Source organism: Hakea prostrata, chromosome 4, assembly GCF_041222555.1.
Source record: "Hakea prostrata isolate BN-2017 chromosome 4, UWA_Hpros_2, whole genome shotgun sequence".
NCBI lineage: Eukaryota > Viridiplantae > Streptophyta > Magnoliopsida > Proteales > Proteaceae > Hakea > Hakea prostrata.
The window spans coordinates 46,277,112-46,291,164 of NC_142603.1; the positions used below are offsets into that span (position 1 = coordinate 46,277,112).

General features: G+C 37.9%; 1 protein-coding gene across 1 annotated transcript; it reads right to left on the bottom strand.

The window, feature by feature from the left end:
- Nucleotides 1–3,970: 3,970 nt before the first annotated feature.
- LOC149019147 (disease resistance protein RUN1-like) lies at nt 3,971–8,848 on the bottom strand. The gene is made up of 5 exons (XM_089153206.1): nt 8,238–8,848; nt 6,927–8,049; nt 6,553–6,837; nt 5,663–6,433; nt 3,971–5,547 (listed from the first exon to the last, which is right to left on the bottom strand). The coding sequence occupies exons 1-5, from the start codon at nt 8,696–8,698 to the stop codon at nt 5,038–5,040; spliced, it is 3,150 nt and encodes a 1,049-aa protein (XP_089009332.1). The 5' UTR covers nt 8,699–8,848; the 3' UTR covers nt 3,971–5,037.
- Between the last annotated feature and the right edge of the window lie 5,205 nt (nt 8,849–14,053).

Here is a 14,053-nt window from a genome sequence, read left to right on the forward strand (position 1 = left end):
AAATATTATAATAAAGATGATGTATGCCTCCTACTCAACGACTTCTAAAATAAAAATTTTAAAAAAATAAATAAGTACACCATCCAGCACAGACACATGTGAAATCTACGAGGGAGTCAAATTGATTTTGATCAGTCTTGCAGTCGCCTTTTGTTTTTTGGATGGTAAATTTTCTTATGGTTCTAGGAGGTCTAACTTTGTAGCGGACCAATTAGCAAGGAGGGCCCAGTCAGCAACGATAACGACTGAATGGCCTTTATCCACTCCTTGGATTCAGGTGTTATGTACTTCTGTTTCCTTGGCTTAGCCGTTTAATAAAGACAACTTTTCAACCAAAAAAAAAAAAAGGTCTACTTACTTTGTAGAATGAACCCACTTGAGGAAAAAAGATAAAAAATCACTCCACTTCCATTTGTTTGGACAACTGGGGAGAAATAAAACAATTCCAAAAAAGAATAAGAGATGTAGGATTCATATACAATGAATCAGGAATGAGAAATCAAAAGGATGGATTTTACAAAAAAAAAAAAAAAAAAAAAAAAAGAGGTTTTAAATATGAATCTCACTTTGCTTATTCCTTTCACTTTTTTAGAAGTGCAATTAAATATGTGGGGTCTTTTAAAATGAATTAGATGGGAAAAAAATATATGCCACATTAGCTTGTGTGTCGATTTTTACCAACTTTTTCACTCCATTAAATCAAACAAGTCATATTTCAAGATTTCATGAAAAAGTTAACTTTCTCCATCTATTATTTCCCATCCCACTTAATTCAGCAAATAAACAATGTCTTCTAGTGATTGGAATGAGAATTGCTCATGAAATCCATCATTTCGAGGAGGAGCTCCTCCACTTTGGGCCTGTCCCCAGTCCTAAGAGATGGTGTGCCAATGCCAATAGAGGGGATTGGAACGAGAATTGCTCTTGGAACAGTTTTGATAATGTATTATGAAAAGCCAGTGTTACCGTACAATTGATTCCATAATAAAAATAGTGCTTAATCCTATGATGAATGAAGTAAAGTCACTCATGTTTAACCTCATGCGAATAGAAATAAAACAGGACAAATCCTTACTTCTTTAAACTGTCAATGTGAAAACATAACTATTTTGTAAGAAGGTACTTCTGCTGTTGATTTAAGAAAAACCATTACATCAATTTCATTCTGATGATGCTGGAGTAAACTTGACTGAGATACTGTCTAACACAGTGATGTTCATCTGTTAGTGTACTGAAACCCTCGCCTTTAAATACATGACCAAGGTGCCCACCACATGTTGCACAAGTAATTTCAGATCTCTTCCCATCAGGATCAGGTTGAAAACAAGTAGCCAAATAACATATTATGTGTCAAGTTGCAATCTTTCAAGGAGTTTTCTCTGCATTACTGGAAAAGATTTTGGGACTAGAACACATTCAAAACCTGACTCTTACCTACTTCATCAAGCTAAATGCATTCTAAACCCAAAGTCTATTCACATAATGCATACCATAAATGCCTAAGTTACTGAAAGGGAGCAGAGGGAAAAGGAGGGGGGAAGCCAGAATTAAATTTTGTAGTGGATTTATAGAAGGGTGTCCCACAACCTGCACAGTTAAAGATCCCCTCACCAAAAAACTTGTCATATTGCCTAGTGCCTGGGTACCTGCATATCATCACAATATTAGTATACTTGCACTCCGATATTCATTTCTCTACCAATTCTAGTTTTTAGAATTGCTATTTGATTCTAGTCTGACTCTGCTCCAATTTGAAAACCGAAATTGATGTAGACAACTCCCGTGTCTCTGAACTATGGAAATGTCACATTTGCATTCCTTCGAACAGATCTTTAGTTTAATTGGTTAAAGCTCCACCACCACAATAGAAACAAAGCCATTACAAACCCAGCTGCGTCTGGTGGTGCAGAGGAAGAAGGGATGCAGGTCAAGTGGAGTGTGAAGATGGGAATCGATTGCAATTTCGAAGGGGTGAAAGGAAGCAGTTTTGATGTTGTGTACTAAAGAACAAGTGGTACCATAGAATTCATTCAAACATTTTTGATTGAGACCCTACTATTTTTTAGGCAGGCACTTCTGTTCTTGATTTAGGAAAAACCATCACTTGAATTTCATTCTGATGATGCTGAAGTAAACTTGAAGGATTAAATTTTGTAGTGGATTTATAGAGGGATGTCCCACAACCAACACAGTTATACATCCCCTCGTGGAAAAACTTGTCGTGTTGCTCAGTGCCTGGGTAAGTCCATATCATCAAACTATTAGTATACTTGCAAACACATTACAACTCTAAAGCCAAGATGAATCTGTCAACTTGCTGCAAAATGTGCTGCACTTTCTCTGAATATTTATTAGATATGCAGATTCTGATGTCTATAACAAGGACCTAACCTTTAAGTGAGATAAACTGACTTGGTTGATCAGTGAACCAAAGATAACTTGGCTTGAGCTTAACCATATGCCCAAAGGTACAATCTTATGGCCTCAATTTGTACCACTGCCTGGGAATATACAACTGAATGGCCTTGGTCAAGTCACAAACCACAGCAACAACCAGTATAAGCTGGAAGCCACATAACAACTGTTGCAACACCATGAAAGATGACGACAAGTAAGTGAGGATCCCAAAACAATGTGGTGATGGCTGCTAAATTAGGTCAACCGGGGGTGGGGGGTTGTGTTGAGGAATCATAGCAATGTTCAATAAAGGTTTATATGTTGTGTTCACCCTTAAGAGAGTGGACCTTGGTGCATTGGTGAGGTTGCTCAACTGATCGCAGGTTGAAATTGGGAAACTGCCTCTACAAATTTTTTTTTTGGTTAAGGTTAAAGCCTCTCAATTGATTTATATGAACCTTTTGACAATGATAAATTTATCAAAGAGATGGAGCCCCCCTGCTGCAAGAGAAAAAAATGTCGAACTCAGTGGAAAGGGCCATGGAAAAGGGTATGACTGATAGACCAAATACAGATTTGTCTAGTGTTTATGTTGACTATCAAAAGGAGGGTTCGGATGATGTCTGAGTTGATGTTAACAGTACATTTTTTTTCACCTTCTTTAATACAGACAACCTATGATTATGAGGTTTTTTCTAACCAAAAGAAAGGACCTAGCATAAGGAGGTAAACACAAAGGCATGAAGAGAGAAATAAAGAATTTAAGATAACTCAAAATCTGCTGCAACATAGAACACAGGCACAAGCCCACATTGTGTCTGGAAGATGAAGTAGTAAGGGTTAACAGCATGCACGTGTCCCTTAGTGCATCAATTTTACCTAGTTCAGTTGCTCGTACATTATCAAAACTAATGAGGTCATCTCCAGGTCAATGTGATCTTGGTGGAGATGATTGCCTTAGTTATCTTCACAAAATGTGAAAGCCATCCTGCAGCTTTATCATCAAATGATATCTCACCAATTACTGCATCTGAATGGTATGAATAGGCAGTGAAGAAGATGCATCAAACTTAGATCACAGATCTACGCTCCATGTTAATTGACTTTTAATCCAAAGTTAGGAAAATGCTAGCTAAAGACAAAGAAAGGCCGGAATAGCATTTGTTCTTTGTTTGGAACCAGTTTTCAGGTTTTGTTCCACCCCTGCCGTTTCAGTCTTGGTTTCCTGTGGAACCTCCAATTGTGGAGCTTGTTTTGATACCGTTATTTTGTGTTTTAGTTGTTGTTAGTTAGGCTGGACTACGTATCTAGAACTCCAGTTCCTGTTCAACTTTTTCCTTTGTTTCAGGCATAGTTGCCACAGCCTCTAGGGTACAAGGCATCCAACGGGGAAAGGAAATCAAGGCGATACCAATTATGGTGACAAGACAACACCAGGGTGCCTAAGTATGACCACAACACCTGGACACCTAGGTGACGCCTTGACAGCTATGACTCCATGCTCTCTCCGGTAATACATATCCATAGAGCACATTGCTAGGAAACTCATAGGAGATTTGGAGGAGGCTTAGCTTGGAAAATGAATCCAGATCTTATTTAAGTAGCCATCAATGCTCTCCAAACCAATGTAGCACCGAGTGAGTAATATCAGGTTTCAACATAAAAATGTAGAGCTTAAGAGCAAAATAGAGTATGCATTATCTAGTTTCCAGGATGGTACAAAATGAAAATTTTCTAGTGATTTGTCTGGAACTTTCAGATTCACTTGAATTCGTAATGCAGAACCTGAAAGATGATAGTGGTTTCAGAATTGGCCAGCTACTGGATTCCCATGATGCTTATGCAAGTAACATAAGTTTTAATTAGAACTTACTGGTGTTCTAAAGCATGGACTTAATTGAGCCTGTTGGCTGATATACTTCACTTCTAAGAATAGGGAGCATACTTCTACTGATGAATCTCAGCAAGCACCCATCCTACAAACTATATCAGAGAGGTAACATAGCTTTTGTCCCTGTAAACATGATACTGATGTGAACTGTAAAGCAACTTCTTTTTGTATCAAAATTCAGGTTCATAGGACTAAGAGGTGCTAGCTCTTTTGACAATGAATGCAAACTTTAAAAGATTTTAATTACTGGATGCATGGACGGACGATCTGCTTGGACACAAAGAATCTAGCCTCTACTTTGCAACAAAAAAACATTTCACCAAAAAAAAAAAGAAAAATTAATCTAATTTATTTTTTGTGCTACTTGGGCGAGCAGTTAAATGGGATAATCTACTCATTCATTTTTCTTTTTCTTCCCCCATCTAAATATCCTTATATTTTTTTCCTTCGAAACACAATTTTGCACCGTAACAGTCAAAAAACGAAGTTTTTCGCCAAATGGAACAGAAGGTATTATACCCTACAAAAAATGAAAATTTTCACCCCCACCAAGGCACCAACCACAATGATTCATCTCATCATTGTCCGTTTCTTCTTCTTCATCATTGTCCGTCTTCTTCTTAATCTTCGGTTTGTCCCACCACAAATCGAACTTGCCCAAACTAGATTCTGATATATCTTCATCCTCTGTTGTTCTTGGAAATCTTACAATCTCAAGAAATTCTTCATCACCAAAATACCCGAACCCATCACCCAACATGGACTGCTCTCTCCTTTATCAAGAACAAGTTCATCGCTCTCGGATTTCCTACCGATATCCCCTCCTTCTTGCGTCCGTCATCAAACAGATACGCAATAAGTAATTCTCGATATGTTACCTGAATAGTGTCTCCAACTTCCAACTGAACCCCGAACCAATCAAACCCTTGGAATTCATGGATGAATTCCATGTGACCACCTGGACGGTTAGCTTTGATGGTGCCGTGAATTAGCAGCCTAACTTCGCATCTAGTTTTTACATTTTTCCTCTGGATGCAAGAACTGACAGTCAAATCGACATACCCCAGCTCATAAGGTGTCTCCTCGCCAACTTCGTAAACGCCCATAGAAAGGTGCATAACTAACCTGCCATTGCTGCCTACCACACCATTGTCATCAGGGATCAAGAAACATGGGAAACCATTTTCATCTCTCTCTTGGTGCACTGGTATCCAAATTTGTGTGCTGTAACTATTGATGTTATTACTCAGAATTGGTTCCTGTAATTAAAGAGGAAAAGAAAGGATTTGCAAGTCAATCAATCGTAAATTTGAAACTAATGAGCTCCATATAAAATTGAACTTCCAAAAAGAATGGTACAGAAGTTGGTCTTACCGTCACCACACAACAGCTTGTACTCAATTTTCTCATCAGTTCATTGTGCTCACCATCAATTCTGCTCGTCTTTCCACTGCCTCTAAATTTCACTACTTTTACCCAACATGTATCCACCGAAAAGAACTCCAGATTTTTCATATTTTCCATGACTCGAAGGTTTACAATATTGGTGCATCCAACACAAAATTCAACTAAACTAGGTGGCAGCTCTGGTATTTGCAGAAGCATGCCATCTCCAACTAGCTTCAAACAACGCAAAGATGTCATGTTTACCATTGACCTGGGAAGATGCATTAATCTAAGGTTGCAGTGAAGATCCAAGATCTCTAACTTATTTAATAGTCCAACACCAGCAGGAAATGCTTCATTTCTAAAACTTACAAAAGTAAGCTCAGTCAAAGATTCTTTTAGATCACCGATGGAACTAGGCAACTCTTTGAGTGAGAAGCAACCAGAAAGACCAAGTTTTTGGAGAGAACTCAATCTGCAAATACTATTCGGGAGTTCCACAAGTGAACGGCAAGAATCAAGAATAAACTTCTTGAGAGACCTCAACCTAGAAATACTGTTTGGGAGTATCTTGAGCCTACTGCAATCCTTCAAGTCCAAGTAAACAAGTTTTTGTAACTCCCCAATGGAATCATGCAAATCAACCAATTTTTCACAAGAACTAAGATCCAATTCCTCTAGGTGAGGAAATCCCGAAAAGTCAGGAGACTCATACAGTCTATCATTGATATTGAGTCGAAGGACTTTCAAGTGTTGGAACTGTTGCAAATAAACAAAGAGAAGAACGTAAAATGTTGTTAATTAGTAATGTCAAATAAAACTCTCATGTCGAAGCAAAGTTAGCTGAGACTTAAAAAACAAAAATAGCGTTCCCTCACCCTTTTCTTAGGCCACTTATTGAAAGCCTGGGTAAAAAATCCATGACTTAAATCGAGTACAACTAGCTCTTCATGACAATAATCAGCATCTAATTTTTCCAAAGGACAAAATTGCCATCTGAGCCATCTTAACTGAGAAGGGAGATAGTCAAAGCTCCCCTCCAAGGTTGCTCCATCAACTTGTAGTAATCTTAGTTCACGCATATGTTTAAGATCTTTCGTATGTATGCATGTTTCACCACCGTATTCGAAGTCAACCATGATGCCTTCAACAACTTTATTTCCCTACATGAACAAAAAAGTAGTCCAAATGAAAATTAAAACAAAATTATAATTAAAGGGGGTTGGAGCATATTCATTCAAGTATCTCTTACCTTATATCCCTTCATGAAATTTTTACGAGACCATAATCGACTATGGTAGTAAGGATTCTCAGGCCTTTCATTGTACACAATTCTCCGTCCCATATCTTTAAGTTGATCATGTATCCACAAAACTTCTTTTTCACGATTTCGAGAGGAATTCTCCTTTTTGACCTTTAAGAGGGATTTTCCCTTGAGAACTTCCATACAATATTTAGGCTCAAAGCCACAAGCTTCCCAAATTGGAATTATGGTTTCCACCTCCCTTCCTATAAAGAAACATGCAGCATCAAGAAACATAGATTTCTCAATAGGATTCAAATTGTCGAAGCTCGTCCTTAATCTTTCAAAGACAGCATCATTAGGAAGTTGTTTTAAGATGTTGAGCCTAGATTCCCATATTTCTTTATCTTCTATCATGGTTAAATCACAACCCAAAACCTCTAAAGTTAAAGGTAACCCTGCTGCAGTTTTTACCATACCAATTGAAAGATCTTTGTACTCTTCAGGAGGTTTGTCTGCGGAAAACGCATTCAAACTAAAGAGTCGAAGACTATCTTCTGCATTCAATTCAACAGGTTCAAATAAGCTTATATTGTTTTTAGGAACTCCACAAAGAAGCCTTCGATCTCTAGTTGTTACAATTATTCTGCTTCTGGAACCAAACCAACTAAGCTCACGAGCCAATGCATCTAATTCGGTACGATCACCCACATCATCAAGAATGAGAAGGGTTTTCATATTTCGAAGCCTTTCTTTTATCAAACTTGATCCTTCTTGAGAACTGCATAACTTTTTTTCCTCATGAAACATACTATAAATAAGTTGCTGTTGCAAACCAACTACACCATTGGGTTGTGAGGCTTTCTCTCTAACATCTCCAATAAAACAACTCTTGCTAAATTCTTTAGAGATGCAATTGTATACAACTGTCGCAATGGTTGTCTTTCCAATGCCACCTTGACCACATATTCCTATAAATTGAACATCCTCAGAGTTGGTTGATAAAAGATCAAGTACAGATGCCACGCGGTATTCTAGTCCAACAGGATGTTTAACATCAATCAAGGGAACTATACTCAATCGAATCCAAGCTTTTCGAGTAACATCTGCAATTAACTCTGCTTCATTATCCCTACAATTAGTAGAAAAGAAAATGAAGCATCACCACACAATGGAAATGAACTCAAATCTAAAAATAACATCAGAACAAGATAAACCTCAAAGTATGATTAAATTTGAGAATGATTAAACTTTCAATAACTTTAAAGTATGAGAGGAAGTATATATGTTTCTTTAATTTGAGGGACTAAAAAGACATACCCGTTGTTGACAACCCATCCGCTCATATTTCCTACGGCTCGTAGAGTATCTTTCCATTTTTGTAGAGTTTCTGATTTCTCCTTTCCATGTCTGTCAGGTGAAATCTCAAAAGATTCAGTTTGGTTCTTAACATTGGATGTGTCAACCTGGTAGAAAATTGGAAAAATGATTTGATCATCGGTTTGGTGACATTCCTGGATCTGAGTGAGCTCGTTGAGGCACCAAGGGCTTTCGGCATATCTTTTACTCAAGACAACAATGGAGAGCTTGGCGCATTTTATTTCTCTAAAAAGTGTTGACTTAATATCTTCTCCTTTCCATAGATCTTCGCTGTCTAAGAAAGCATGAATTCCACGAAGGCGTAAAGCCTCGTGAAGGTTACCAACAAAGTTAGCACGAGTATCTACACCTCTGAAATTGATAAACACATCAAAATTTGAAGATCCAATCTGAGAACCCATATAGTTTGCAAGACAGGTCGGTAAAATCCTGAATACTTAGAGAAGGAGAGAGCTCTATCAGTGTGAGAGCAAAGAAGAGGACAGGCGATTAATGAGAAAGAGTGCAATTCTTAGATCTTTGTAAACGATGTAAGAAGTGATCACCAAGAAACAAAGAAGACGACAAAAAGACGAAGTCAGAAAGAAGGGGAAGTGCTTGGAATATTCTTTGTATATTCGTCATTTAACTCTAGTCTAAAAAACAGCTAAGCTTGACCAACTTAACGTGGAATGATACACTGCGTTTTACTTTAGATAAAGCTGGTCGTTTGGATTATTGCAATCTAATGGATGAAACATTTCTTGTGTCGCCAAGATCTCAGCCTCTGGTTTTCCAAAGCGTCTTTCAGGCGTGATGGTTAATGGACAAGACACGTCACTCACACAGGAATCTCTGCTTTTGTGGTAGTGGAATTTTTGTCATGCGTGCGTCTCCCATGTGCGGTTTGAATATAAAAACACATTAGGTAATGAACACCCACAGGAAGATTAGTAACCAGAAAAGTTTTCATTGGATGCCGAAATGTAGAATTTATTTTTTATATTTAAAAACCAAGGACCGTCCAAGCACTTGAAAATATTATCATAAAGATGATGTATGCAAATTATGCCTACTATCCAGTGTCGGTCGACCCAAGGACTTCTAAAATAAAAAATATAAAAAATAAATAAGTAATAAGTATACCATCCAGCCGGATTTTGCTGCTTGGCTGCACGGTTCCAATCAACCAACGGCCAAGATGAAAAATTGGCTCTTAGATTAAATTATTGTCGTAAATTTTTTTCATGTGCAAAAAAAATCTTAATTGGAAACAGATCCGGTTCGTATGGTTCAAAATGAACCATTACAGAACCAAAACTCTATTTAGCCCTTCTTTTGTGCTTCAGAATTCAGATATTGTTCTTGACCAATTTCTGGTTCTCACCAGTCCATGAATCATCTTCCAAGCTGTTGTTCGAGACCCTTTCCTTCTCTTTCTCAGAGTGGCATCTCATGTGACCAAACAGAGCTTTCCATGACTGAAATTCTTTACCACAATCTTTACAAGTCTTGCCTTGATTAATCATCTCATCGTTCGGATCCGAAGGTCTCCAAGTCTTCTTCGGGTTCTCTTTGAGACCATAACCAGCATGAACGCCAACTTCGAAGCCCATAACTTCCACCATTAGCCGAAGCTAAAGCAGCGTTCTTCTTGATGAGCTTCTCTTCCGCATCAGCTGTATTCATGGTCACATGTGACCTCATATGACCACCCAAGGACCTGCCGCAGGGGTGGCTCTTTCCGCAGAACTTGCATACATGCTTCAGCTCTTGATCTTCCTCCATGAAAGCTAAAAAGAAGAAGAAATACAAATTAGAAAACAAAACGAGTGCTAAAATCTGATGAGCAAGCGCAAACCAGCAAGAATGCTTGGATTCTTGATCTCATTCCACCACAAAATCCCAAATGCACAAAATCCCAAATGCTGAAAAAGCAGAGGAACACAGGAAAACCCAGATCAAAGAAACAGAAGCTGATATTGGAATCCAAACGTATCAAGTCTTTATTGCTTTCCAGCTAAACATAAGAAGAGAACCCATCTCAGATTTCATAGTGTTTCGTCATCAAGAAGAAGATCTGAAGCACAAAAGAAGGAAGAAGACGATTTTTTTTTTTTTTTTTTTTTCAAATAGAGTTTTGGTTTTGTAATAGTTCATTTTGAACCGAACCGGGTCTATTCCCACTTAAAATTCTTTTTTTTCACATGGAAAAAATCTACAATGATGATTTAATCTAAGAGCCAATTTTTCATCTTGACCGTTGGCTGCTTGGAGCAGTGCCACATAAGGCACTACTGCCAAGCAAAATCCCAGCCGGCACAGACACATGAAATTTTTGAGGAGTCAAATTGGTTCTTGTTAGTGTTGCACTTTTTGATCGAATGGTTGAGAATCAAATAAAGGGGGCTTATTTGTAAATATTATTTTTTATTTTTTTTTTTTATTTGAAGGATTTAAAGTTTATCAATTTACAAAATTATACCCTTCATTTACCCGACTATCAAATCCCCATTTCTTTTTTCTTCTTCTTTGCCCCTACAGGAACCTTGAGTCGGTAAAAAGTGTTGAGTTTGGGTGTCTTGTATTCGTGTGTCCATGTAATTATGGTTTGGTTGTATTTATAATTGAAACAGGGTTTGGGTCAATTACTAGTATTGGGTTAAACTTGTAATTACATTGGGATTAGGTTTTAGGTTTCCCTATAAATAGTCTATGTTGAATAACCTATAGGAATCATTACAGGGAAACCCATCCTGAGGATAAGGATTGGAGGCAAGCAAAGGGTAGCACTTTATGGGTGTGAGAGTGGTGTGTGGTTTTCTGAAAATAGAGAAACTTCATTTCTCTCAGGTGGACATAGCAGGGTTTTGCCTAACCACATTAAATCCCTCTTGTGTGTTTTACTTGTGTTCTTCTATGTTCGTGGTTGTGCATCCATTATCCCTAACAAGTGGTATCAGAGTGATGTTCGGTGGATCGTCGCCGGAGGTGTGCGAAGATCCAGAAAGGAAATGATTGGTGCCAGGAGAACGGATAATCCTTCGATAGATTGATCGAAGGTACGATTCTGAATCTAGAATCGTGAAATTTTTTTTATCTCTCTTTTTCTTGTAGATCGATCGGATTATGTTGGTTAAAAAATAAAAAATACAAAATAAAAAATAAAAAAAGAAAGAGAGGAGGGAGCGATCCGATTTTGGATCGCTAGGAACAAAAAACGGTGAGTTGGTTTTTTATTAAAGTTTTTTTAAACTTTTCTGTATGCCTTTGATGTAATCGTTATTACATTGTTTTAAAGAAGAAGAAGAAAAAATTTGAAAAGGTTGAACATGGAGGAAGACCGTCAAGGGAAAAAAAAAAAAAAGAAAAAAAAGATTCGATGGGAAAAAGACGGAAAAAGGGATTTTTTTTTTTATTATTTTTTTGTTTTTTTGGTATTACCGAATGGATACCATACAAATTGTTTCCACAGGATTTGGTGTGAAAGTTTTTTATACGGAGTTAAGTATTCTTAAGGTTTTTGGGCGTTCCGGACTCAGTGGAAGTGACGGATCAAGGAGATTTCACTTTGTTGGTATTGATTTTGTGAGTTTGTATGGAAATCAATGGTGAGGTTTTTTCAGTTGATTGATGGGTACAAAAACCATAGATCAGGTAAATTATACAGGCAATCAGGGGAGTGTTGAAACAAGTGGAGCTCCAGTTGACACTTTGACAATGGGTACATGTAGACAGAATTTGCAGGTTGTTCAAGCGCAAAACAAAGGCAAATCGAAAGAAGCAAATGACTTTTGCTTTGAATTTGGTGAATGGCAGTGATCTCTCGGAACTGGCTATGACAAAAGGAGAGATGGAGTCACGTCACGTCGTATAACGGTGATGAGCTATACGGAACACCCCAGGTGGGGGTGTGTGCCATGCTGGTTTAGTGATGGCGGTAACAAAAGCATTCATGGAGGGGATGTGGGTCATGCGTGTATATGGCGATGAGCTATACGAGACACCCCAAGTGGGGGGGTGCGCCATGCTGGTTTAGTAATAGCGGTAACAAAAGCATCCCTGGAGGGGATGTGGGCCATGCAGTAAGGTGTAGTGGATACACAGAGACGAGTGATTGCAGAGAGACATCATCAACGATTTTCTTTAAGGTGGTTTGCAGAATTCAAGCCAAGGTGGAGATTGTTGGGTTTGGGTATCTTGTATTATGTGGGTCCATATAATTATGGTTTGGTTGTATTTGTAATTGAAACAGGGTTTGAGTCAATTACTAATACTGGGTTAAACTTGTAATTATATTGGGATTAGGATTTTAGATTTCCCTATAAATAGTCTATGTAGGATAACCTATAGGAATCAATCTCTGTAGGGGATTGGGAAACCACATCCTGATGATAAGGATTGAGGCAAGCAAAGGGTAACACTTTGTGGGTGTGAGAGTAATGTGTGGTTTCTTGAAAATAGTGAAACTTGGTGGACATTGGTAGGGTTTTGCTTAAATCCCTCTTGTGTGTTTTACTTGTGTTCTTCTCTGTTCGTGGTTGTGTATCCATTATCCCTAACAAAAACGTATTTTGTCACAAGTCGACAACAACTTAAATCTTCTACCTTCTCTTAGTTCCATTCCCAATGTTATTGATCTCCCTTCTCCCCTACCTTAATTTCCCCTTTTCGAAAGGTTTTGGAGGAAGCAGGAGAGCACAAGCAAGAGAAGATCAGATCCAAGAATGCTCTGCATTTCAAGTTACAGAAACCCATATCGAAAGAAGACTCAAAGAAGAACAACAAGAAGAGTCGTCTCAGCACCTACCATGCCCATTTACTTGGTAAGTTAAGCTTTTGAATCTGGCCATTTTTTATCTATTTTTTTAAGAGTGTTTCCTGGTTTTCGTTTTTTTCTTTAGATTTGAACATCAAAAAATGGAATTAAAGGATTCTTTTTTTTCCAGCCACTTCCACGGTCGGTGGTGCTAAACTGGTTTCCATAAAAACTGGTTTTCGTTTCTTTTTTTAGATTTGAACATCGAAAAATGGAATTAAAAGAGTCTTTTTTTTTTTTCCAGCGACTTCCACGCTCGGTGGTGCAGGTACTATTCTTTGAGCAGTTTCAGCTCCTTAACGCTATTTTAGGAACCTGAGAAGAATGAGAGATGTAATTTGGGTCAGATATTTGAGGGACTTCATTTGTGAATTAGTAAACTTTAAATCCTAAAATAAAAATTAATATTACAAGTAAACCCTACTATTTGATTCTCAACTGGTTGATCAAATTTTGCTTACGTGGCGTGATGCCACCCGCAATTGGTTGCAATAAAAATCCCCTCGCCATGGAGGAGTAGGGATGGTAGGAACCTAACTTTTCGGGAGAGGTCATGGGTTCCTTCCCGGCAATGAATCCCTATCCCTAAAAGCGCATTTGTACCCAAAAAAAAAAATCCCCTAACAACCCAGCTACGAAAGGGTAGTCTTTCAACCAAAGCCATTGTTCTCATTTCGGTTTCTTTCCAGGTAAGTCGGTCATTTCTGCACTTGGGAAAACCTCTTCAGAGGTTCAACAAACGGACGTTGCAGTCTTGAATGAAAGATTTAATATTCTATGGGCATGAAGAAGACTTGTGATTGAAAATGTTAATGACTAGAAGATTATCTGTTTAAATAATCAGTTTTCTCAAATTAAAAGAAGAAAATGTTTTGCCAACATCAAGATCTTTGGCTACCAACCCTACATTCTCATAAGAACTCATTAATGAATTTCATTGCTTATTTCCTTCATCTTC